At 40.7% G+C, this 22,017-nt stretch overlaps 7 protein-coding genes across 11 annotated transcripts; 2 read left to right on the top strand and 5 right to left on the bottom strand.

Annotated features, from left to right (window-relative positions):
* Nucleotides 1–17: 17 nt before the first annotated feature.
* LOC134198258 (RWD domain-containing protein 4-like) lies at nucleotides 18–1,619 on the bottom strand. 3 transcript variants are annotated; one of them, XM_062667621.1, is made up of 8 exons: nucleotides 1,598–1,616; nucleotides 1,454–1,534; nucleotides 983–1,095; nucleotides 872–917; nucleotides 713–820; nucleotides 519–645; nucleotides 213–410; nucleotides 18–154 (listed from the first exon to the last, which is right to left on the bottom strand). In XM_062667621.1, the coding sequence occupies exons 1-7, from the start codon at nucleotides 1,613–1,615 to the stop codon at nucleotides 310–312; spliced, it is 594 nt and encodes a 197-aa protein (XP_062523605.1). In that variant the 5' UTR covers nucleotide 1,616; the 3' UTR covers nucleotides 18–154; nucleotides 213–309. The 3 variants fall into 3 exon arrangements, with proteins under 3 accessions (XP_062523605.1, XP_062523613.1, XP_062523620.1); XM_062667629.1 differs by having other exon boundaries at nucleotides 213–348; XM_062667636.1 differs by lacking the exons at nucleotides 872–917; nucleotides 983–1,095 and having other exon boundaries at nucleotides 713–847; nucleotides 1,598–1,619.
* A 48-nt stretch (nucleotides 1,620–1,667) lies between these two features.
* On the top strand, nucleotides 1,668–2,265 carry LOC134188997 (mitochondrial import inner membrane translocase subunit Tim10-B-like). Its single transcript, XM_062657224.1, has 2 exons — nucleotides 1,668–1,762; nucleotides 1,904–2,265. Exons 1-2 carry the CDS (start codon nucleotides 1,677–1,679, stop codon nucleotides 2,115–2,117), a joined length of 300 nt encoding a protein of 99 aa, XP_062513208.1. The 5' UTR covers nucleotides 1,668–1,676; the 3' UTR covers nucleotides 2,118–2,265.
* A 175-nt stretch (nucleotides 2,266–2,440) lies between these two features.
* Nucleotides 2,441–3,013, bottom strand: LOC134188989 (uncharacterized). The gene has a single exon (XM_062657213.1). It carries the CDS (start codon nucleotides 3,011–3,013, stop codon nucleotides 2,441–2,443), a length of 573 nt encoding a protein of 190 aa, XP_062513197.1.
* A 490-nt stretch (nucleotides 3,014–3,503) lies between these two features.
* On the bottom strand, nucleotides 3,504–6,871 carry LOC134188980 (uncharacterized). The gene is made up of 7 exons (XM_062657200.1): nucleotides 5,023–6,871; nucleotides 4,752–4,924; nucleotides 4,525–4,692; nucleotides 4,262–4,466; nucleotides 3,988–4,173; nucleotides 3,836–3,934; nucleotides 3,504–3,704 (listed from the first exon to the last, which is right to left on the bottom strand). The coding sequence occupies exons 1-7, from the start codon at nucleotides 6,001–6,003 to the stop codon at nucleotides 3,504–3,506; spliced, it is 2,013 nt and encodes a 670-aa protein (XP_062513184.1). The 5' UTR covers nucleotides 6,004–6,871.
* A 372-nt stretch (nucleotides 6,872–7,243) lies between these two features.
* LOC134198241 (aldehyde dehydrogenase family 16 member A1-like) lies at nucleotides 7,244–11,410 on the bottom strand. Its single transcript, XM_062667602.1, has 15 exons — nucleotides 11,124–11,410; nucleotides 10,640–10,802; nucleotides 10,471–10,573; nucleotides 10,159–10,402; nucleotides 9,812–9,906; nucleotides 9,601–9,753; nucleotides 9,332–9,529; nucleotides 9,171–9,269; nucleotides 8,870–9,112; nucleotides 8,642–8,814; nucleotides 8,414–8,581; nucleotides 8,151–8,355; nucleotides 7,895–8,080; nucleotides 7,731–7,829; nucleotides 7,244–7,604 (listed from the first exon to the last, which is right to left on the bottom strand). The coding sequence occupies exons 1-15, from the start codon at nucleotides 11,407–11,409 to the stop codon at nucleotides 7,404–7,406; spliced, it is 2,616 nt and encodes an 871-aa protein (XP_062523586.1). The 5' UTR covers nucleotide 11,410; the 3' UTR covers nucleotides 7,244–7,403.
* Nucleotides 11,411–11,460: 50 nt separating this feature from the next.
* On the top strand, nucleotides 11,461–16,684 carry LOC134197688 (cleavage and polyadenylation specificity factor subunit 7-like). 3 transcript variants are annotated; one of them, XM_062667049.1, is made up of 16 exons: nucleotides 11,461–11,529; nucleotides 11,589–11,651; nucleotides 11,722–11,752; nucleotides 12,982–13,196; nucleotides 13,250–13,353; nucleotides 13,425–13,490; nucleotides 13,548–13,627; nucleotides 13,682–13,888; nucleotides 14,282–14,364; nucleotides 14,416–14,514; nucleotides 14,574–14,614; nucleotides 14,673–14,698; nucleotides 14,979–15,068; nucleotides 15,135–15,282; nucleotides 15,965–16,278; nucleotides 16,511–16,684. In XM_062667049.1, exons 1-15 carry the CDS (start codon nucleotides 11,482–11,484, stop codon nucleotides 16,272–16,274), a joined length of 1,611 nt encoding a protein of 536 aa, XP_062523033.1. In that variant the 5' UTR covers nucleotides 11,461–11,481; the 3' UTR covers nucleotides 16,275–16,278; nucleotides 16,511–16,684. The 3 variants fall into 3 exon arrangements, with proteins under 3 accessions (XP_062523033.1, XP_062523021.1, XP_062523026.1); XM_062667037.1 differs by having other exon boundaries at nucleotides 14,976–15,068; XM_062667042.1 differs by having other exon boundaries at nucleotides 14,976–15,068; nucleotides 15,965–16,289.
* Nucleotides 16,604–21,614, bottom strand: LOC134197678 (spectrin alpha chain-like). Its single transcript, XM_062667027.1, has 15 exons — nucleotides 21,246–21,614; nucleotides 21,005–21,192; nucleotides 20,888–20,940; nucleotides 20,022–20,534; nucleotides 19,752–19,966; nucleotides 19,402–19,695; nucleotides 19,166–19,341; nucleotides 18,952–19,109; nucleotides 18,754–18,892; nucleotides 18,414–18,681; nucleotides 18,186–18,350; nucleotides 17,691–18,124; nucleotides 17,387–17,639; nucleotides 17,062–17,322; nucleotides 16,604–16,940 (listed from the first exon to the last, which is right to left on the bottom strand). Exons 1-15 carry the CDS (start codon nucleotides 21,561–21,563, stop codon nucleotides 16,692–16,694), a joined length of 3,684 nt encoding a protein of 1,227 aa, XP_062523011.1. The 5' UTR covers nucleotides 21,564–21,614; the 3' UTR covers nucleotides 16,604–16,691.
* Nucleotides 21,615–22,017: the final 403 nt, after the last annotated feature.

Genomic DNA, 22,017 nt, shown 5'->3' with positions numbered 1-22,017 from the left:
CTCATTTTTCATCATGTGTTACATACTATTGCTTACTATGATTACTCTCAAGGCCTCAGTCAATCTAAGGCAATTTGTATATCTACTTGGTAGACAAGAACACATTCTTGGCAGTGGCTGTTTAGGAGTTGCTTTTGCTTCCTGTTTGACTTAACTGCAATGACACAGCAAATGTCAGACAAAGCACAATCACTAACAACATAATGGCTTACATGCTGGGAAGTTGTATCAGGTCAAGTACATCAATGTGGGCAAACAGCAATCAACAATTTAGTAAAATTTAAAAAAATATCAATATTCTTTTTACCTTCACAATATCCACCCAGTTCCAACCCCTTGGCTTTTCTCCTGCAAACAAACCATGCCTTTAATATCACTACATTCAAATCTTCCAGTTTTGTGTAGTGTTCCTAAACATGTAAGTTTCTGTTGCATCTGCAGTGATATTGGTGTATTGTCATGGCATAGACTGCATGTGCATCCTCTTTGTTTAATTAATGTAGTAAATGAAAACCTACCGAGATTTGCTGCACGGCGCCTTTTCTGTGCTTTACTCAGCACTTCTTTTTTGGTTGGTTTAATGCTTGTGTTAGAGTCTTTTGTAGTGGTTGATGCTTCACCCTCCGCTTCACCCTCCTCTTCACCCTAACCAATGATAACAGAAGAGAAACTGCATGCTAACTATGTGGAGGTAGATGACACTCCATTAAACCTTGATTATGAATGTTCCGGGATCATTGTTGGCCATTAGCTCGCTGGAGTTCTCTTTTGCCCACTCAAACAAAGTAAATGTCACTGCATTGCCAAGGCTTGTTCTAGCCTGAGATACCGAGTCAAACATCACATGCTAGACAACAAATGACAAACAAACCTGCTCCAAAAGTGCAGATTGAATGTATGATTTTGTGTTCTCCGATCTGAATAATTTATTTGTCAAGATCAGAGTAGTTCTGAAAAGTAGTTTTGGAAGTAGTTTAATTACAAATGTTTGTTGAAGAACACATCAAGATTGATTTCTGGGAGAACACGAGGGTACTGTGCAGGCCAGCTTATCTCCACAAGGAAATGTTTCAGTTCATCGTCACCTTCAGACACCTGAATGGGTGCAAACAATTACCATTCCTAAGGGAAACAGATTTACAAAGTGGCATCAATCACTAATTTCTTAATGTTCAGATCTGGTACTATTTTATGCTTTTGTGACCTGTTCACTCAATTACCATATTGCTGTTTGCAATTAGTCCCTCGTCAATCTAATAATTAAACGTATTCCTTAATAATAATAATTAACTATTAATTACCTAAATATAAGTCACCAAAGCACTGCACATGCTCATGAACTACATATAGTGGCAATGTACTGGTCACCTGTACGTGTGCCTTGCCTGTGGTTAAATAACTTTAATTTTAAATTTCAAAGACAGTTTGCTGTTGCATCTTCTAGAACACATACCTTATACGTGAATTTCGTTGTCTCTAGAGTCTTAAAATTTTCATCTCCTTCATATATAGACTGAAGAACTTCAAACTCTTCCTAGATGTCAAACAACAACTATTTCAATTGCCTAATGTCCTACAATTTAGGTTTGCTCTCAACCTGTTGTTCGCTATCCATACCATACGGGACCTGCAAGTCACGCATGGATTCCGAGCTAACGCGCGTCAACTTAGTAGAGATGGCGACTTTACAACAAATTGACGAAAACAGACAGAAAGCAATGGCTGAATTAGAAATAGAGGTTATGATGGATATGTATAACAAGTAAGCATTTGAGGAGATGATAGGAGGGGCTTTCCTCAGTCCCGTTTGTTGTTATTCTTCTTCTGTCTTTGCTCTGTGTTTTCGGGATTTTTCTTGTTTGTATCTCGGCGTCATGGTGTGTCAGCAATGGTTTAAATTTAGACTGACAGCTGCATGCCACAAGAAGTGCATTCCACCGAAGTACAAGGAAGGAGAACTGACTAAAGGCGAAGCTGTCTGCCTGGACAGGTGTGTAGCAAAATACTTGGAAATACACGACCAAGTAGGCAAGAAGCTGACCAGCATGTACATGCAAGATGAAGCTCTTATGAAGCAAATGCAGGCGGCTGCAACTCAACAACAACAAAGTAAATAGATAATTAAAATTAGCAGTCTAGGGAAAGCAATTTGTAATTTTAAGTATACAGCAATATCGTTATTTGTCACAAAGAAAGCAGTGACACTTGACCAAAATTGTCGTATTGTTGAAATTATGTTGTCAGCAAGTCTTGGCTTACCATTCAAAACTAGCACAAAACCTTGAAATTACAGCTATGCGGCCCCATTTCCTTCTACATCATTCATTTGTCACTGTGTACTTGAACTCCCACCCATATTGTGTTGATACCACTGTTTGTACGTAAAAAACGAGTTGTAATCTATGCAGTCTGTTATGCAATCAGTTGTAGACTTTGTAATTCAATTAAGCTCTGTTGTAACTGGCTGTATGTTTCTTGTCTTGTTCCCTTTTTGTATGATGAAGTCATATTCTTCCATCGACAACCTGCTGACTCGTATGAGTTTGTTTTGAAATTCATTTGCCAATTCTCTGCAGTCGTCCTTGTCACCAAGCCCCGAGCAACGTGTAAGAGTAGAATGCTGTGCTTGTGTCGGATTGTCACATGTTGTCTCTATGTTTGTCGGTGCTTGTGCTGCCCAGTATAACTCTACCATATCTCCCATTGAGTCATGAACACTGGTCAGTCTTGTCACTCTTGGCAGCCTTTGTTTATTCCTCTGCACTGGCACTGGCAAGGAGTGTGACCTTTCCCCATATCTGATGTTTGCTCTGGTTTGATTGAAGTCTTCGCCACCTTTTGGCTCTGACAGATATTTCTTTGAATCTCCCAGCGTGTATACATATGAATCTCCAAGGATTCCGCGGATTCCCACTTTTCTTGCTGTCTTTCTCTGAGAATTGAGGCGTGGCTTTCCTTTTCCTTCCCTTAGTTGACGGTTTTTTACCGTCTTCTTGCTTTGACTTGCTCCCATGTTGTAGTCTCTTACGCTAAACAGCTGCGTTTGCTCCAAGCTAAACAGACAAAATGCGGTGCTCACATTGAGAGAATTGATTATCTTTGTACATTCTAGGGATTCAAGTGTATGTAAGTGAGTGGGCGTCTGCCGTCACTTGATTGGCGCTATTAGCTGCATGATCCTGTTAGTAGCAGCTTTCTACACAAGGCTGAAATGCCTTTGCCAACCGATTAATCGTGCATTCATACTTTACTTCGGAGTATATAGACTCTAGAGAATAATCTGCAGCTGTCTTGAAACGTGATGATTGCTTTTCTGACCATGATCACTCCCTCTCAAGTCTGTGGAGTTGTTTCAGACAAATGATACCTATTGGTATTCTACAATTATTACTGTATGGTGTGTGCATGCCAATGTTTCCAATACACAACTACAGAAGGAAGTGAGATGAGCAGTCACTATCCAAAAGCAGTCTGCAATAGTAGATAGTAAATACTTCATAATATTAACTGGCAAATATCTCCGTCATTGGGATCCATATGTTCTTGGGGTCAGTGGCTTGAAGAAAGAACTCCTCTCCTTGCCCTTCTTTCTCATTTTTCCAATCTCTTTCTCGACCATGGTTAACCCACTTCCTTTTTGCATTGACAGTTGACAATTTTTCTATCAATTTGCTGCCTTCCAATGATCCAAAATACCAGACAGCCTGCAAGATAGAATGTTGATTGGGTTGTCTTATGTGTATATGTCTTTCAGTCACGTTATTCTGTTTGTTCATTCATAAATCTACTAATTTAGTTACAGTATGTCAAAGAGCTATATGTGGGTCATGCATACATCAACGTTCTGATGTTCAACAAGATACTTAGCCATGTGATCCCTTGAGCCTGTTACAACATTGACAACACCTTCAGGAAGAGCTGATTTCTTAATTACCTATATACACGAAACATCACATAGATGCCCAATAGACCTAGCAGTCCTTTGACCTGATATACGTTAGTTGCAATTAGTGGATATTTTTCACTTGGGACAATAACAATAGTATTTGCTTTCATAACAGCTGGAGCAAAGAGTGAGACAAATCCAAGCAAAGGATAGTCATCTGGACAGGCAATTCCAATTACTCCAACAGGTTCATGACTTCTTATAGTACAACCATACATAGTAGTTTCCTGTTCACAATAGCAATTAAAATTAAGTTGATAACACAAGATAAGCAACACAATACTAAAACCAATACTAACAGAAATTGAAGCTTACTAGTATGTCTCCACCAAAATTATCAGCATTATCTGCCCAGTAAGAAAGCCTCTGTATTGCCAGATCAACTTCCTGCTTTGCTTCTTTCATAGGCCTTTCTGTCACAGTAGATATTTGTATTGTGTCCTCCTTTTTTCGTAGTCTCAGGGTTTTGGCAATGTAGTGGACAATCTGAGCTCGGTTCTCAGAAGGATATCTCCTCCACCTTATACAAGTTGTACAAATAGGCAAAGACAAGATCTGCAAACATTGTAAGGTCATACCTTGGAGTAACCTTGCATGCTGCTTCAACAGCTTTTCTGATATCTTTACGGCTTTCCTCTCCAACCTTATTAACTACAGGTCTAGTAGGACTGACAACAGATCGAGCACATAGTGAACTATGTCGCTTCTTTACACCACCACTGGATGTCCTCAAGGTGCAATTAATACTACAAAAATATGCATTCGTTGTCCAATAAGCAACTGATAGGTTTCAACTTTTACAGACCGTGAACTACTGTGACCTTTAATTTCAGCAGTGCTGGCATAGCAATGGTGCTGGTCCTTGGACAGATTAAGTGGCTTAGAGAGAATGAAATTTCCAGATGCATCTAAAGCGTCTTCAGCCACCGGTGGTTCTGGTGTCTCCTGCCATGAAGGCTTCACATGCCTGAATAAACCCTACACATTATACTTCAGTATTTTTCTGTTTTGTTGGCTTTCTCAAATTCTGTATGATAAATAATTCGTATTATTCCATCTCTAACCTGTGTACTGACCTTTGCAAGTTTGATTTGGAATTCATTTGCCAAATCTTTACAAGTGTTTCTGTCACCTAGTCCTGAGGTATGTGGATGACCGTCTTCTAAATCCTGTTCTTGTGGCAGTGCATCGTCTCTTTCCTCTATGTTTCTTGTTGACAGTGCTACTGAGTCCAAGTCGGCCATATCTCCCATTGACTCGTCTCTTGTCTCTATTTTTGTTGCTGGTTGTACTGTTGAGCCTGTCCCTGCTGAAGAGTCATCAATGCTCATCAATCTTGTGGCTCTTCGAAGCCTTGTTTCATTTACTTCTCTCTTTGTAGCTCCTTTTTTCTTTTCACCCACTTTCCTCTTTATATTAACCTCTTTCTTCATAGCCACCTCACTCTTTTTATGCACCTTTTTCTTTTGATTCAGCTCCGTCTTTCTATCAGCCTCTCTCTTTCTATGCACCTCTCTCTTACTACGTACTCTCTTTTTGCACACCTCCCTCTTGTGATCTGCCTCCCTCTTTTGATCCACCTCTCTCTTTCTGTGCACCTCTCTCTTACTATCTACTCTCTTATTGCACACCTCCCTCTTGTGATCTGCCTCCCTCCTTTGATCCACCTCTCTATTTCTACCTATCTTTCTTTTTCTATCTACCTTTTCACACACCTTATTGTGATCCACCTCTCTCCTTTTGTCCACATTTGTCTTCCTGTCTCTTCTTCTTTTACACACTTCTCTCATTTGATCAACCTTCCTTTTTTCTGTCCACATCGGCACATCCAAAGAATGGGACCATTCTTTTTGTCTGATGGTTGCTCTAGTTTGAATGAAGGTTTTGCAAGCTGTTGGCTTTGACAGAGTTTGCTTTGCATCTTCAAGCCTTTGTACATAGGAGTCCTCAAGCAGTTCACGGATTTCGACCTTTCTTGTATAATTGAAGTGTGGCTTTCGTTTTCCTTTCTTCGGTTGGTGTTTCTTCACTGCCTTCTTGGATTGAATTGTACCCATGTTTAATAATACACCAAATGGGTCAAATAGGTGTAGTTACCACAAGCTAGATAGACAACCTGCTGTCCTCACATTGAGCAAGTACCACAGCTTCAAGTGCGTGTACTGCTATGTTGATGGTGAACAAGCCGTCACATGCACGTGATAGGCACTCTGTTAAATTAATGTTGGTGGCAGCTTTCTAACAGCTGGAAAGAGCTAGATAAAAGGTACCTCTGGTACAAGTGATGGCTGCCATGCAACAGTCATGTCAATGGTGCTATAATATGAAACAGAAGCAATTTCTAGTGTCCTTAGGAGTGTTGCAGAGATGTGAACTCGAGTCATCTAGACTTGAATATAATTATTGTCTCTTGAATCTGTGTACTTGTTTCAAATCCTTTAAAATAGTCATCTATCAACATAAACTAGTAGTCTTTCACGTTTCATCAACTTTTTAAAGTAGAACTCCAAGGGCAATCTGGTTTTGTATGATACATCTCTTACGGTGCTTGTTATTGTATGCAGGTTCATACATTTTTTTTTGTAACACCGTTTTTAGGTGACTAAGATTTCTCACCTTACATGCAGGACACACTACACGCGCTTTCAGCTGCCACTCTGCCATTCTAGTAAAACTTACACGGTGGGGGTGGAAGTTCCGCATACTGACATGTTACCGCGTATTGTAGGAGTGTTGACTGTACAAGATACACCTTGCAGAATGAAAGAAGGTGCAACCTCAGCTGGTAGAGCTTAATTAAAACTGCGTGAAACTAATTTTCTGCAATGTCTGTTTTAACTACCATAAACTACATGTACTTTAGCGTATCAGTGGCCTTTTTTACTAAAGATGGTACTTTGTCACAAGATGTAGAATTCTGTCATGTGTGATCAGGCTCCCTACACCTACATCATATCTGATTTGAAAGTACCAAGGAGTTAGTGTTGAGCATCATTTATCAATCATAGTAAACCTCTGCTGCATAGCTCTGTTATCGCAACACATGAAAGGCAAGAAGAATCAGAGTTGATGACAAGGAAAGTGACAAAGAGGATGGAAGGCTAGCTTCTTCATCCAGTAGTTTGCAATTGGCTCTGGTCTCTCCTGCCATGTGAAGGCTTCACATATTATATAAACCCTGCATATCATTTAGTAAGTCTACTTTCTCAAAATATTCATATGATGTGGAGTCATCATCAATCAGTACTTTCTGTAACACTAATTGATCAACTCAATTTCACTAACTAATTAAGTGCCTTGTTGGATGAAAGTGCCAGTAATATTTGGTCATCCCTCCTCATTCACATTGGCGTTGAAAAGAGGAAACATTTGCACAATAGAAAAATGTTAACACTGCAAAATTGTGATTTACACAAACCAGTCTGCATGGAATAAGACAAAAACTTGAGTCTTCACACTAGTTGGCAAATATCTCACCCATTGGGATCCAAATGTTTTTGCATTCAGTGGAATGAAGGAGGAACTCTTCTCCTTGCCCTTGTTTCTGATCTTTCCAGTCTCTTCCTAGACCATAGTTGACCCACGTCCTCTTGACATTGACAGTTGACACATCTTCCACAAATTTACTACCCTCTGCTGATCCGAAATACCACACAGCCTGCAAAACAAACTAGACTGTTACTTGGGTTGTCTGTCCTTCAGTTGCTGTATATTTGTCTGTCCAATCATTAAGTTAAGCAATGTTACTTTATTTCTCAATTAATAGTGTCACTATTGTTCATACATCAACATTCTGATGCTCAGCAAGATACTTTGTCAGGTGATCTCTTGAGCCTGTTACAATATTGACAACACCACCAGGAAGATCCGATGTGTCAAATACCTGTCCACATAAAACATACATCACAAAAATTCCCAATATACTATCTTCATTAACAGTCCCTTGACCTGATACAAATCCGTTGCACTGAGTGGAAACTTCTCACTGGGAACAATAACTATTGTATTTGCTCTTACAACAGCTGGAGCAAAAAGCGAAACAAATCCAAGCAAAGGATAGTCATCTGGACAAGCAATGCCAATCACTCCAACGGGTTCGTGAATTCGAGCAGTACAGCCATACAAATTAGTTTCCTGTCCACAACAGTGAGCTTATGATTCAATGAAACAATACAAGCAGACATCAATAGTAACTCATACTTACCTGTACGTTTCCACCATATTTATCAGCATAAGCTCCCCAATGAAAAAGCCTTTGTATGGCGAGGTCAACTTCCTGTTTTGCTTCTTCCATAGACTTGCTTGTCATAGTCGATATCCTTTTTGCCACCTCCTCATATCTCAGTTCCAGGTTTTCAGCAATGTAATAGACAATCTGAGCCCGATTGTGAGAAGCACGCTTGCCCCACCTTATCCAGGTTGCACAAATAAGTAATGTCCTAAGCTGCAAACACTATGAGAATATACCCTGGGGCAGCCTTGTGTGCTGCCTCAACAGCCTCTCTGATATCTTTACGATTTCCCTCTCCAACCTGACCGACTACAGCTCCAGTGGGACTGACAACAGATCGAGCATATGGAGCATCTGGTCGCTTCTGTGCACCACCAATGTACATCTTCAATGTTCGGTCAATGCTACAAAATACAAATACATTCTTAAACATGGGAATAACACATACACTTTCCTCTGCAAACCTTGGAACATTGTGACCTTCTATTTCAGCAGTAACAGCATAATGATGGTGCTGGTCCTTGGATGGATTAAGTGGCCTTGGAGGAACCGAATTTCCAAATGCTTTTACAGCTTCTTCATCCACTTTTGGCCTTGGTCTCTCCTGCCATGAAGGCTTCACATATTCATATAAACCCTGCATATCATTTAGTAAGTCTACTTTCTCAAAATGTCTCAATGATTGCACTGACTTCTTGTCCACCATCACGACCAAAACCACTCTCCCTGTATCCACCAAACCCACTAGCAGAATCAAACATATTGTGCCCATTGATCCAGCACGAGCCTGCCTTAATGCTTAATGCTACTTCCAAACCCAAATTAAAGTTCTCTGTCCAGACACTTGCACCCAGACCATAACGTGTATTATTGGCCAGAGAAATTGCTTCTTTTGGAGTACGAAAGGTTAGAACAGTCAAAACTGGACCAAACACCTAACACAGTTAACAATATTGACAACAATAAGAAACTGCATGCAAGGTATTCATTTACCTCTTCTTGCACAACAATAGAAACTGGTTGAACATTTGTGATGAGAGTAGGAGGATAGAAACAGCCATGTGATGGCATACAAGCACATGATTGAAATATCTGATGTCAGGCATCATTTCAAACAAGTGAAACTATGCATTAAGAAAAGTCACTACACCCACCTCTGCTCGTTCTTCTCGTGCTTTCTGGACTAAGTCATCCACTGACTTTCTCTGTTGAGGATCAACTATGGCTCCAACATCAATGCACTTGTCCAGAGAGTCTCCAACACGAAGATGGCCCATGCGATCCTTGATTTTTTGCACCATCTTTTCAGCTATGTTTTCCTGAACTAACAACCGTGATCCTGCACTACATACCTGTAAATATTATCAGAGAGACTAACAGTGGCATATCTATTAGCATGACTTCAATGAAGTTGGTGTTTTACCTGGCCTTGATTAAACCAGATGGCATCCACTACTCCTTCAACTGCACTATCAAGATCAGCAGAGTCAAATACAACAAAGGGAGATTTCCCACCCAATTCTAGTGACAAACGCTTGCCACTTCCTGCTGTGAGACGTCGTAGCAACTGACCTACCTAAACAAAAAAAACAATTTTTATAATCACAAAAGTAATAAAAACAAATACTAAAGACCTCAGTTGAACCAGTGAATGCAACTTTGTCAACATCATCATGCCCAGCTAAGAGACTTCCAAATGCTCCATTTCCAGTAACCACATTAAAAACACCTACACAACAATAATCTAAGTATGTAACCTATAATTGATTGCTACTTGCAAATATTATATAAATTTCAAAGGACAGGCATGGGTCTCCAATAGTTTAGTATGTTATATTCCAAGAAGTTCATGCAGTAATAGTATACAGCAGTTTTTGTTTGAATGCTGTCTGCTTAATTAATGTTCTCCTACAAACATTTCACTGTATCACTCTATACCATTAGTTCATATGATAGTGTCTAACTAATTTCCAATGCATACCAGGAGGCAGACCTGCCTCGATACACACTTCTGCAAAGAGTAAAGCAGATAATCTGGTGTACGTAGCCGGCTTCAATACAACAGTGTTTCCCATTGCTAATGCAGGACACACTTTCCAAGCCATCAGCATCAATGGAAAATTCCATGGTACGATAGCTCCAACTACACCAATTGGATCCCATCCATCCATTTCACTGCTCATCAACTGCGCCCAGCCAGAGTGATGGTAGAGATGACGAGCAACCTATAGTAAATAAATGTCTTTGAATTATATGTAGCAAACCACCACAAGTACATAAATCTCCAATGTACCAGAGGAACATCTGCATCACGAGATTCTCTTATTGGCTTGCCATTGTCCATACTTTCCAAAACAGCAAACAAACGCATGTGCTTCTGCACGTGACGAGCAATACTAGGTAAGGCCATTTCTTAAATTTTCAATAAATTAATGACAAGTGTAACTCAACCCTGTACTCACCTATACATATGCCTTGCTCTCACATGGCCAGGCAGCTTTGACCATGACTGAAAAGCCTTCCTTGCAGCACTAACAGCTGTCTCAACATCTTCTAGTTCTCCTTGAACAGTTGTGGCAAGAACAGCTCCAGTAGCTGGATTCCTGCTGGTGTATGTCTTCCGACCTAACACACACACACCATTCAGTAAACAATCTCTGCAGATATATACACTTCAAATCTAACTTCTCTTTTGATTATACATTAATTAATTTAATAATTTTATTAATTATATTTATTCAATTATTTAATATTTATTTATATATCTATTAATTATCTAATAAACTAATGTAAGAATTTATTACTTTTTTCTCAATAGTTTTGGCAATATACTTTGCAATACTATTGCTACGCGCTACCTTTGCCTTAGCAATGTCCTAACACATTTCCAAAATTTCTTAGCCAATCATAATCTGCAAACCTTATTGTCTTGCCACGCCTACTGACCTTCAGGTTTGAGCCATTGTCCGTTCACAAAATGGCCAAACGCCCTGTCATGTTCATCTAGCCATTTTTCTACTGCAGCTGAGGACTCCGGTGCTGGTCCGTACTCCAACGTCTCGAAGATATCTGCAACAGTCGCATTTGCCTTTTTCGACTCGCCGACGTCATTGCATTCAGGACGTGACACCGCAACTTTTGGAATAATTTCTGTAATTTTCCGATGCTTAGGTGCAGATTGCTCCACGGTGACGCTCGCATCATGTCCTCGTGATTTGCTGCGAGTGGCCATTTTTTCGTATCCAGGACCTAAGTCATGTGACTAGTTTCTGCTTTTGCTAATGAGCATGCGCCATTTCGACAAATGGCCGACGTTGATTTGTATGGCGACATCACGACCCCAACCAGCGAGGTAAGGCTGTTCGACTTCTGAATTATCTCGCTTAGTTTGAAAGTAAGTTTTAATTGCAGGACGCCAACAAAGAGCTCGACATCTACAATGATTTGAGTGGCAAACCATCTTCCAAACAACAGGTGCTCGTCACTCGAAACCGACTTTATTTCGATTCCGTAGAGCACGATATTGTTATGCTCGTGTTTATAGTACGGTGGCGAGAGCCCAGGGAAGGAAGCAGGTGCAGCTCGCTGTCTCGTCTGTTGGCTACGGACAGTAGTCTCTTTTCTAGTGTCGTATGTTGTTGCCTAGCGTTTGTGGTGTGGGAGGGTAGCGCAGCTAGAAGTTGTAATCGTTGGCGGGTGGGTACGTTTTTAGTGAAATGGCAGCTTAGTATGTCATAGGGAATTCTGTGTTTTAGTCGCTTTTTACAGCTCCCGTTTGTATAGCTACAATGCTGCAACTGGCCGTACTTGCCTGTAATTCCGTGAGCTGCCACATATTGTGTACTGTAGACGGTAGTGAGTTAGCGTGGTAGAGTACTACACTTGCATTGCATTGGTTCGGCAAGCTGAAAACCGGAAGAGAGTGGCTGGACTCTGCTGCAGGGTGGCAAAGACTGGTTGCAGGTTGATACATATGGTAGCATGGCTACTGGACTGATGGTCCGTTGTTGTGCTAATAGTGTAGAATTTTTTTCTACATTTGATTTCTGTTTTTACTGGATGATCTTGAGTAGTGGGCTGGAGTTGCTAGCAGCTTGTATTCTGGGGAAATGTGTATAGCTTGATTGTATGGTATGTTGCACCACACTACTGTGAGATGGTAGCTTATTATAGATTTTTCTTGATATATAAAGTAAGTACATTGAGGCTGTTTCCTAATCTGAACAAGAGAAGTGTGCCATTGGAACAGAAAGTATAGTCTCTTGACATCTGGACGTACTGGACTTTAAGTACTCTAATGATAATTTTTGAATATTAATTCCCGTTGCTTTGGACATTTTCCATACCTATGGTTGCTTTCTGCTTGCTCTGCTGTTGCTGTTTTGGGTCACGTCTAGAATTTTTAGATATCATTAGAGGTGATGTTAGTCTGATTTAGGCTGTTGGCATCTGATGTAATTTTTGTACATATGCAATGTTTGTGCTTTGTACTTGTATATTGGTCTTGTCACACATTTCAGCAAGCTGAATGGGCAAGTTCATGTTTCTGATCTGAAGATGTGCTTGTGTGTGATGTTCGATCAATTCAGTAGTCTTTAGCAGTTGGCTGTACTGCTGCTGTGTAGTGTTGTGATTTGTCACTCTTGCATTGTGTAATCGTTACATGTACCTTGCGGTATATGAAGAACTGCTAGAAGCTGTGCACAAGTTTGACTTCACGTTACTGTCTAATAATTTCAAGAACTCCCGCAGACTGCATAAGACAGTAGTTGTGTCATGATATGGTCATGTTTTGCATCACCAGATGTATCACGCGATTCAACTCCATCCCCTCCGTTGGAAGGCTTAGAGACTGGTCAATCAACTACACAACAGAATGACATCCCTTCTTTAGCCAATCGGCCTGTTAGCCCTGCTAAGCAGGAGGCTGATCTGTCGACTCCCAAAGGTGTGACAGTGCAGTATAATAACTCACCTGAACCATCAAAGAAATCGATTTACATTGGGAATCTTCCTTGGGTAGGGCGTTTGTGAAGTGTGTGTATGTGGTAAAGTGAATTGATGTACTATAGTGGACTAGCGACATGCAGCTGGCAAATGCTTTATATAATCTTGGTGCAAAAGACTTGAAGGCTATTAAATTCTACGAAAACAGGGTGAATGGACAGTCGAAAGGGTTGGTTTATGCTTCAATTGATACGAGCTGTATCACTTTAGTTTGTCAGTATTGTACTTTCCTGTCTATAGCTATGCTCTTGTTGAATTTTTGTCTGAAGTGTCTTGCCATGTAGTCGTGAATAAACTACCCAAACTGTGAGTCTCACGTCTTTCTGTAAGTTGAAGATTACCTGTGATAGATGATTTTTACAGTACCATACTAGGTCAACAGCCAATAGCAGCTCTTTCTACCAAAGTAATGTTATCTCAGTTTGAGCAAATGTCAAAGCGAGGTTTGTGCATGTTTCTCTGCTACAGCTATGTGTACAACTAGTCTGTTTATTCAGGACAACACAGTTATACACGGTTTTCGGACAAACAGCCCTCTCGTGGTAGAGGAAATATGCGTTCTTCAGATGAACCACGTGGAGCACGTCCACCAGGCCCTTTTCGACCAGGTGGAATGGGTCCAATGGACATGCCACCGGGTCCTCCAATGGGGATGTTTCCACCTCCCATGGGTGGACCACCAGTGCCCCCAGGACCATGGATGGGTTAGGCTTAACTAATTGTTGTGTAAAGCACGTAATATGCCTGCCATACAACCTAATTTGTCAATTGCATTGTCATACTGGTTTACAGTTCAGTATGATCACATACAAGGTTTTTGTTTGAATGAGCTAGCATTGACAATTTGTGTAGGCTCAGTGCTTGATGAATTGATTGAACATAACCTAGATTGACGTGTAGGCAGTGACTTTGCCACAGTAGAGCGTTAAGGTGTGCAGACATACACTCATTCCTACACAGACACGAGAAGATGCAGGTGATAACCTAGAAGAGAGAGCATGATTGAAGTATGCTTCCATAATTGATGCCTTCTATGTACAGTACACTTGTGTATATTGCAGAGGTACTGTATGCAACGTTTTCATTTCTATTTAAAGGTCCAATGCCTCCTCCTGGTGACATGGGTATGATGATGCATAGGCCAATGCCTGGTTATGATCCTATGGGAATGAGACCTGCTGTATGTTCTTTTGTTACTTTTGACAGTTTTTTAAATGATGGTTTTGAATAGTTTGGACCACCTCCTGAAATGATGATGGGCCCACATGCTCGACCACCGGGCGCTCACATTAATCCAAACTTTATTCATCCAGATTACAGGCCAAGATTAGTAAGATTTGTTGCTGTGTTTGATTTGGGTTGTATTAATTTTGGCGAGTTTGTTTTCAGAATGAATCATTTGGGCAGGGCATCGGTGGCTCTGGGGCTGGGTATGTTGTTAGCAGATATACAGTTGGTGTTTCAAACATTGTTTTTATGTACACGTAGGCATGGCAACAATCCATATGGAGGAGGTACGTCGTGTACATGTGCTGTTTGTATACATATGTGACTATTTTTCTACTCTGCTTAGTATTTGGTTATGTTGTTTGTCTTTAATTAATTTGTTATTTGTTGGTGTGTTTATGTGAATGAGTGTCTGCTGTAGTTGCTAGATATGTGTGTGAGTGCACATATGCACTTGCATGCATGTTTATAATGCAAACAATGAATGCAGTGTTTGCTTGAGCAAGTGCCATTCAAATTTCTAATTTATTAATTCACTTTTGTGTAAAAAGCAATGTTTTGTAGTAGTTTCTGGAGCGGAATTTGCTGAAGTAATGAAACGAAATCATGCTGTGTCAAGTACGGCTATGATGAGAGCTATACAAGATGCAAATACTGGTTTGTATTTACTAGTAGTTATGGCAGTTTTTGTTATCTATTGGAAATGTGTTTGAATGATTTTAGGTGACTTTGATAGTGCTGTAAATACATTAAAAACTGCCATGTCTCTGATTTTGCAATCATCGGCTGCCAATTCAGAGAGTAGTCAGGCTCTAATTCAGTCTCTGAAGGATTGTCTTCAAGGGATCGAAGAGCAAATGGAACATTCCAGGTAACTAGCACCATTTGCATGTACGTTGCTGTGGGACATTTTGCAGTTGATATTTTCATCGCTTGTTTGAACCAGTAGGTATGCATAGAAATAGTGAGCCATGATGATGATAAACAGCTAAGATTTTATTTGCTGGTTTACTAGGCTTATAGTGCTGCCTTTGCCTCACTTACAAACATGATAAGTTTCAACTTTGTGAGTATTTTTGGGTTGATAACTTTTGGCATTTGGAGAAGGGAGCCAGTAAATATTTATTGTATGTTTCTGGATGAGTAACATGATAGGGTCAGGGCACTATACTGTTGTTATTAAAATCATTTGATGGAACTGGAAGTCATTGCAAGCAGTCATTTGGCAGGGTGCTAACCTATAGATTTAGCATGGGGAGATTTACCTCAAACAGCAAGCAATGGCTTTCAGATGTTGATGGGTTTTTGTTGAGGTTTTGAGCATGGACGAGGTAAGGAGACTGCAACAACTACAGGCAAGGTAAACAACCAGCAGGTTTATTGGTTTACTATAATCTGCTGCCTATGCCATCCACCAATATTTTGCAGTCTGCCATATGAAAGCTGTTGTTTGCTGTGTGAATTTGATATTTATTTTAGATGTAAAACAGGACTGAGTATATGCTTGAATATGCACGTGTCTTTGTTTTAATGTGTTGTCTGATTTTATACAGAAATGCTGGTCATTCTTCTGGCAATGCAGGTGTTTCCAGTCCTGGTCGCAGTAACTCTTCTAGGTCCAGCCAAAGCAGGAGTCCCACACCACCAAGGAGTCGAACACCAAGTCCTATCAATGACAGGAGTCCAGCACGAGGGCCTTACGATGCATACGAGAGAACATATTCAGACAAAGACAAACGTGATAGAACAAGAGGGGGAAGGAGGGAGAGGGAACCTGTGTATAGCAGACACGGCTCTTCAAGAAGTGGAGGGACAACCAGACGTGGAATGTACGATGATGACAGAAGGAGCAGAAGGAGATAGAACAGTAAATCTCTGGTTTGTATTTTGTGTTGCACTAAGAGTTGCCGTTTTTCACACTTCTTTGTCATGGCTGTAGCTTTGTACTAGATGCTTGTTTGTATTGTGCATGTCAGCGTACATCTCTGTGTCTTGTACTATCTGTATTCCATTGTCGTTTTGTCGGTTATAGTTTTCCTGCCTTCCTGTCAACATGCTTCATGTTAATTAAGTGGTTAAGCATGTGTGTGCATTTTTAGATGTCTACATGATGATTTAGTTAATGTGGCTGTTCAAGGGTGAAATTAATGACATTGGTACTGCCTTACAGCTAAGCTTTTGGTTAATGTTGTACACTATTGACTAGGTTTCTGCCATATGAACGCAATGTATTGATTGAATTGATAAAAAGAGATATGTTTAATTTACTATTGTCTAGCGTCAGTTCACCCATCCCATTTGACCATCAATGAGTTTGTCAGCATGCTCATCTAGTGTTTTCATTTTATCTTCTTGTGCTACTAATGCTTTCTCAAAGTCATTGTGCTGTTGCATCAGATCATCGATATTTTCCATGTTTTCTCCAATGTCTTCTGTAGCTAAGAGAGCCTCACACGACATCATCCAGCCATCGGCAATGTTGGCATCACGTTCAAACTGCTCAAGGTCTAATGTCCACTGGAGAATATTCTAAATAAGGTACAAGAATACATTCAGTCATCTTACATGAATGTAATTTGTGGACAGGCAGGACTGTAGAGTGTAGACAAGTGGAAATTTAGCTGATGGATACAAATCATATAATACTGACCTTCCTTTCTTCCCAGAATAACTGTAGGTCTCTCTTTTCTTTTTCAATAGCTTCCAATTTTTCTGTGATTTGATTAGCTGATGGATGGCCAGAATCAATAAGGCTTTGACCGAATGAAACAACTCCTCTAAATCGACTGCTGCGAGCATCAATCTCTGCTTTATGATCGTGGTGAAGTTTTAGTGCAGCTTCAGCACTGGAAACGTCTTTGATTGGCTCACTACTACCCACAAGCGAGTGGACATTTCTCATCCAGGAAATCTGCAATTCATGCACAATTGTAAATGTTGAGTACATTGGTAGCTAGATTGGAAAAACAATTCACCAAGTGTCTCGTATCGCCTAGAAAGTGTTGAAGTTGTAGTGATTGCTGCAGTTGTTCCTTGCGAGAACTACACTTTTCTTTCAGGTGTTCCCATGCACTGACAATCTCTGCTTCTTGTTCAGCTATTCCGTCGGCATTTTCATCAAATGACTCAGCCAGTGTGTGTGCAGAGTGGCGAATATCCTTGACTCGTCCTTCCAGAGCTGCAAGGTCGCGTTCAAACCCTTCATGCTGCCTTTGAAGAGATTCGGCACTGCAAAACATGAATGATTTCTAAAGCAAGTAAATGAGGGACGTTTGATACCTGGCTACATCTTCTCCAACATCATCACTTCTAATTAGTTTCTCCTTTTCTGCTATCCTGCTTGTCACTTCATCATACATTCGATTGAACAAGTGAATCTGCAACGCTTCCTCTAGCTGTTCTGATCTTTCATTGACAAGTGATTGCAGTTCATTCCAATTATCTGCCAGTTGCTGTTGACGTGTCTCGATCAGTTCTGCTGCCTCCTCACTTGCTCCATGTGGACTCAAATGACTTTCTTTTCCTGTTGTTTCAGTCTTCATGTCAAGCAGCTTATCACCTGCCTTAATCAATGATTTGACTCTCTCTTCTCCTGCCACCAAGGTTTGTGCAAACGCGTCAAACTTTTCCTTTAGTCTCTGACAGTGTTCAACGTTGTTTCCAAGATCTTCTAAGCCAGCAGATGCCATTTGTTCTGCAATCCATGCTTCAACCTAAACATTTAATGATAATTGATTAGATTAGAATGTTGGATGGTTCTAGTTTGTTGTCGACCGTATCAGCTTCTCGAGTAAAATGATGAAGTTGCAACCGAAAGTCTAGTTCTTGTCGTTTTGTCTTCATCAGTTGACGGATATGACTAGTTTTGTCTTCCAATGCTTGTTGTCTCTTGGACATGGTTCCTGCATCAAAGTGAGCCTTTGAAATCATTCCAGTAGACTAGAGATGTACAAATATCAATTTATGGAAAGCAAATCATACTCTACAATGATTGAATGCGACCTGGCTTTGTAATTGGGCTAGAGAATCTCTTTCAAAGATATCAAATGCTGTTTCTATTGATGCAAGCCGTTTGATGAAGTTCTGGGTTGACTCTTCATCCTTTCCCAGGTCTCCACTCTGAATTAATGCTTGTTTGTCATTAAGCCACGAATCTGCTTCTGTTGCATCAGCATAATAACTTTGTGACTGCAAGGACTGCTCAAGTTTCTGTGCTCTTGTCTGTGACAGAATCTTCAATTGGTTCCACCTTTGCTCCAACACCTGCCACCTATAGGGCATAACGTTGAGACATTGTGAAGTTTATATTGATACTGCTGCTAATGTAACAGTGCTGTCCTACTTGTCCATGATGAGATCACTGGATGTGTGGCCATCCTCATATAAGCTCCGAGCTGTACTTCCCAAATTAGAAATACGTTGCTGAAATGCTGCCAGTTCAGCTGTGAATGTTTGGTGCTTCTTGTGAAGACTTTGAGCCCCTGGCAAACCAACATTATTAAGTCAAATATCCATGCATCCAGAATACTGTGTAAAGAACCAGTCAAATCTGTGCCATATTCTGTAGATGCAGCCAATGGCTCTCTCTCTACAACCCATATCTCTAAATCATCAATCTCTCTAAGGTATTGGTGTAGCTGCAGTGATGATCTTAGTAGCTGGTGACGATTGGCAGCCGGTTTAGCCAACTCCTCATATCTGACAATGAAAACAAACTCATTCAGACATCGCTATTCCACTGCTGTCGGCATTACCTTTCAACAAGAGTTTGGCACATCTGATTAATCTCCTCTGCATTGAAATGACCCTGTTCAGCAAGCAGGTGGCCTTCTTTCCTTAGTGCTTCTACACGCTCACGATAAGTGGAAACACTATGTTCAATCAGGTGGTGCCGCTTTATTAGGACATTTACACTTCCCAAGTCTTTACCCTGCAATTGATGACAGATTATGTATGGTTTGCTTCAAGTTCACATTTGTATGTGAACTACCTGTTCTTCTGAGGCTAGTGAAGATGCTGTCGTGTCAATCCAAACCATTACGTCTTCAATAGCTCTGTTCAACTGCTGGGCTTTCCAAGCTTCATTCAATCTCTCTGTCTTTACTCTAGCTGCCTCGCAAAGAGAATCCCATAATTCTGAGAGTTCTGCAACACGCTCAGTGATTTCCTTGGCTGCAAAATGTCCAGAATCATTTAATCGGAGAGCTGTTTGGGCGACGTTGTCTACTTGAGAACGATTGGCAGCAATCTCAGCTTCAAAGGCATGCTGCTTTTGAATTTTGCCCTACAGAACAAAATAATGTGACTTACATGAACAGAATTGTATGTGAACACACAAACTTGTAAATTGGTTGGGTTTCTGTACGTGTCATCGGAGGCTATTAACATCTGTTCACCAATCCACGCTTCGGCTTCATTTATGTCTCTATTGAAGCATTGCTTTTCATGTGATTGTTCTAGCATTGAGCGACGTTCAGCAGCTCTTCCTTTCAAGTCCTCTCGATTTTCAATCACAGAGTCACACAGAGATTGAATTTCAGTGTTCGCATAATGTCCTGGCATAAAAATATTTTAAAGTAAAGAACTTTCCAAATCAGCTCATGCAAGAACCTTCTGCAACTAGCTTTTTGGTGAAATCAATCAGTTCCCTTATGTTCTCCTCTTGTGCAGCCAGTGACTTCTCAAAGCTGTCATGTTTCTTCTGCAGTGCTTCTACACTGTCCAGTGAGTCACCCAAATCTTCTTCTGATGCTGCCAAAAAGGTTTCTCTGGCTGCAGTCCATTTTTCTGCTACTCTCACATCCCGCTCAAACCACTGCAGTTCAAAGCATTGATGGAATTCTGTCTGCTTTGTTTCCCACATACTATCCATCTCATTCTTTGCTTCTTCCAGAGCTTTTAAGTCTCTTACTATATCATCTTTTGCATAATGTCCTGTAGATACCAGATTCTGTCCAAATTCTAAAACTTGCTTTATTGCATTTTCTCGGGCTTGGATCTCGCTTTTTCGATCTTGGTGAATCTTGAGTGAATCTTCGGCCCCTGGAAGATCTTTAGCTAACTCTGCCGATGCCAAATGGTCCAAAACATCTTTCATCCATGACATCACATCACGGAAGTTACCTACAATATGTAGTCCCAGTTATTACTTTGGTAAGACCCTCACAAGTTTCGCATAACCAAATCTGTATGTCGTGTGTGTGTGTGTGTGTGTGTGTGTGTGTGTGTGTGTGTGTGTGTGTGTGTGTGTGTGTGTGTGTGTGTGTGTGTGTGTGTGTGTGTGTGTGTGTGTGTGTGTGTGTGTGTGTGTGTGTGTGTGTGTGTGTGTGTGTGTGTGTGTGTGTGTCATTTATTAAGAAAATTGGTCCATGCCCGAAACGTTATACACAGAACAAATGAACAAATTCTACTTGTCTCGTCCCAATAACAATGTACTGTATTTTCAATTGCCTAGCAACTGCATGACTTGACCATACCAACAAACTTTTGCAGTGAATTGGACAGTTGCAGCGCTTCTTCCAGCTTACGTCTACCAACGAAGATTATACAGTATATAAATCTGCTCCACAAAACATTGCACATTGTCCTTATACCCTCTTTGAGCCGTCGTTTCTTGTAGTTGTTTCCAAGCCAGAGCGAAATCATCAAGCGACTGCTCGATTTCTTCAGCTCTGTAATGATTATAGTTGACCAATTTCTTGCCCATCACCATTATTTTATTGTATTCCGACTGTTTTGCGGCTATTTCTGCTTCGAACGCTTGTTGTTTTTGCAACTTCGCCTGAAAATAGACACCACGTGATGGGCGGTCTAACTGATGGAACTCGCATAAACCTGCAAATTCGTTGGATCTCGATAAGCCTCATCCGTCGCAAACGACATCTTGTCGTCTATCCACGACATTACGTCTTTCTCATCTCGTTTGAACACCTGGAACTGATATGACTCTTGCAGCAGAGCTCGCCTCTCCTCGGCTTGTTGTTTTAGTGATTCCCAGCGACCGAGCACGCGACTGCGGCATCGATTTGCAGCTGCTGCAGTGTTAGCCTCTTGGCTTTCACTTCGACTAACGGATACTCCGCCGGACAGACTGTTGGAGATGCTACCTCTCGCTCCAGCGGAGCCTGGGCGTTTGCTGCGGTCTGCCGACATCCTGGATCACGTGCATCCCAATCTCAATCCAAATCCCCACTCAATACTCTGACATTGGCATCAAGACATTGTGTAATATGTTTAGCACGTTTGACTACTAATGACTTCTGTTGGAAAATTATTAGAGATCTAAATAAATGGAATACAATGTCTAGCACAAGTCAATTAGAAGTAGTGGGATACATAGATGACTCATCACAGCACTATGAATCAGTGACTTGTATGACTTCAGAAGTGAGCTGCACCAGATAAATTTTCTTCAAGATTGCCATTACTTTGTTCTACTAAAATACTTGATAAAGGCCTCATTTTGGTGCCGATTTTAGTCATCTAGATTGATTTTTACTACATCTGGCATGGTTCTAAAGTGTAAAAGGTGAACGTGGTATTAGTCAATCAGTTGGTGATACATGCTGCAATGTCTGATCAATGGCACATGTATTAGTACTCAAAG

This window comes from Corticium candelabrum, chromosome 1 (assembly GCF_963422355.1).
Source record: "Corticium candelabrum chromosome 1, ooCorCand1.1, whole genome shotgun sequence".
Taxonomy (NCBI): domain Eukaryota; kingdom Metazoa; phylum Porifera; class Homoscleromorpha; order Homosclerophorida; family Plakinidae; genus Corticium; species Corticium candelabrum.
This window is presented reverse-complemented; position numbering and strand designations above follow the sequence as displayed.

Excerpts from the sequence above, each read along its gene's own strand:
- LOC134188980 (XM_062657200.1), bottom strand. The coding sequence starts at position 6,003 with ATGGGTACAATTCAATCCAAGAAGGCAGTGAAGAAACACCAACCGAAG. Across the intron at positions 4,925-5,022 it reads TCCAAATCAAACTTGCAAAG|GGTTTATTCAGGCATGTGAA; the intron begins GTCAGTACACAG and ends TATAATGTGTAG. Across the intron at positions 4,693-4,751 it reads AAAGGTCACAGTAGTTCACG|TATTAATTGCACCTTGAGGA; the intron begins GTCTGTAAAAGT and ends ATATTTTTGTAG.
- LOC134198241 (XM_062667602.1), bottom strand. The coding sequence starts at position 11,409 with ATGGCCACTCGCAGCAAATCACGAGGACATGATGCGAGCGTCACCGTG. Across the intron at positions 9,270-9,331 it reads CACGAGAAGAACGAGCAGAG|ATATTTCAATCATGTGCTTG; the intron begins GTGGGTGTAGTG and ends GCCTGACATCAG. Across the intron at positions 8,815-8,869 it reads GTCGTGATGGTGGACAAGAA|GGTTTATATGAATATGTGAA; the intron begins GTCAGTGCAATC and ends AATGATATGCAG.
- LOC134188989 (XM_062657213.1), bottom strand. The coding sequence starts at position 3,013 with ATGGGAGCAAGTCAAAGCAAGAAGACGGTAAAAAACCGTCAACTAAGG.
- LOC134198258 (XM_062667621.1), bottom strand. Across the intron at positions 1,096-1,453 it reads CAACGAAATTCACGTATAAG|GTGTCTGAAGGTGACGATGA; the intron begins GTATGTGTTCTA and ends GCACCCATTCAG. Across the intron at positions 821-871 it reads AATCTGCACTTTTGGAGCAG|GCTAGAACAAGCCTTGGCAA; the intron begins GTTTGTTTGTCA and ends TCGGTATCTCAG.
- LOC134197678 (XM_062667027.1), bottom strand. The coding sequence starts at position 21,563 with ATGTCGGCAGACCGCAGCAAACGCCCAGGCTCCGCTGGAGCGAGAGGT. Across the intron at positions 20,941-21,004 it reads GAAACGACGGCTCAAAGAGG|ACGTAAGCTGGAAGAAGCGC; the intron begins GTATAAGGACAA and ends CTTCGTTGGTAG. Across the intron at positions 18,893-18,951 it reads ATATGGCACAGATTTGACTG|GGGCTCAAAGTCTTCACAAG; the intron begins GTTCTTTACACA and ends TTGGTTTGCCAG.
- LOC134188997 (XM_062657224.1), top strand. The coding sequence starts at position 1,677 with ATGGCGACTTTACAACAAATTGACGAAAACAGACAGAAAGCAATGGCT. Across the intron at positions 1,763-1,903 it reads ATGATGGATATGTATAACAA|ACTGACAGCTGCATGCCACA; the intron begins GTAAGCATTTGA and ends GTTTAAATTTAG.
- LOC134197688 (XM_062667037.1), top strand. The coding sequence starts at position 11,482 with ATGGCCGACGTTGATTTGTATGGCGACATCACGACCCCAACCAGCGAG. Across the intron at positions 14,365-14,415 it reads CTATGGGAATGAGACCTGCT|TTTGGACCACCTCCTGAAAT; the intron begins GTATGTTCTTTT and ends GGTTTTGAATAG. Across the intron at positions 14,515-14,573 it reads CAGATTACAGGCCAAGATTA|AATGAATCATTTGGGCAGGG; the intron begins GTAAGATTTGTT and ends GTTTGTTTTCAG.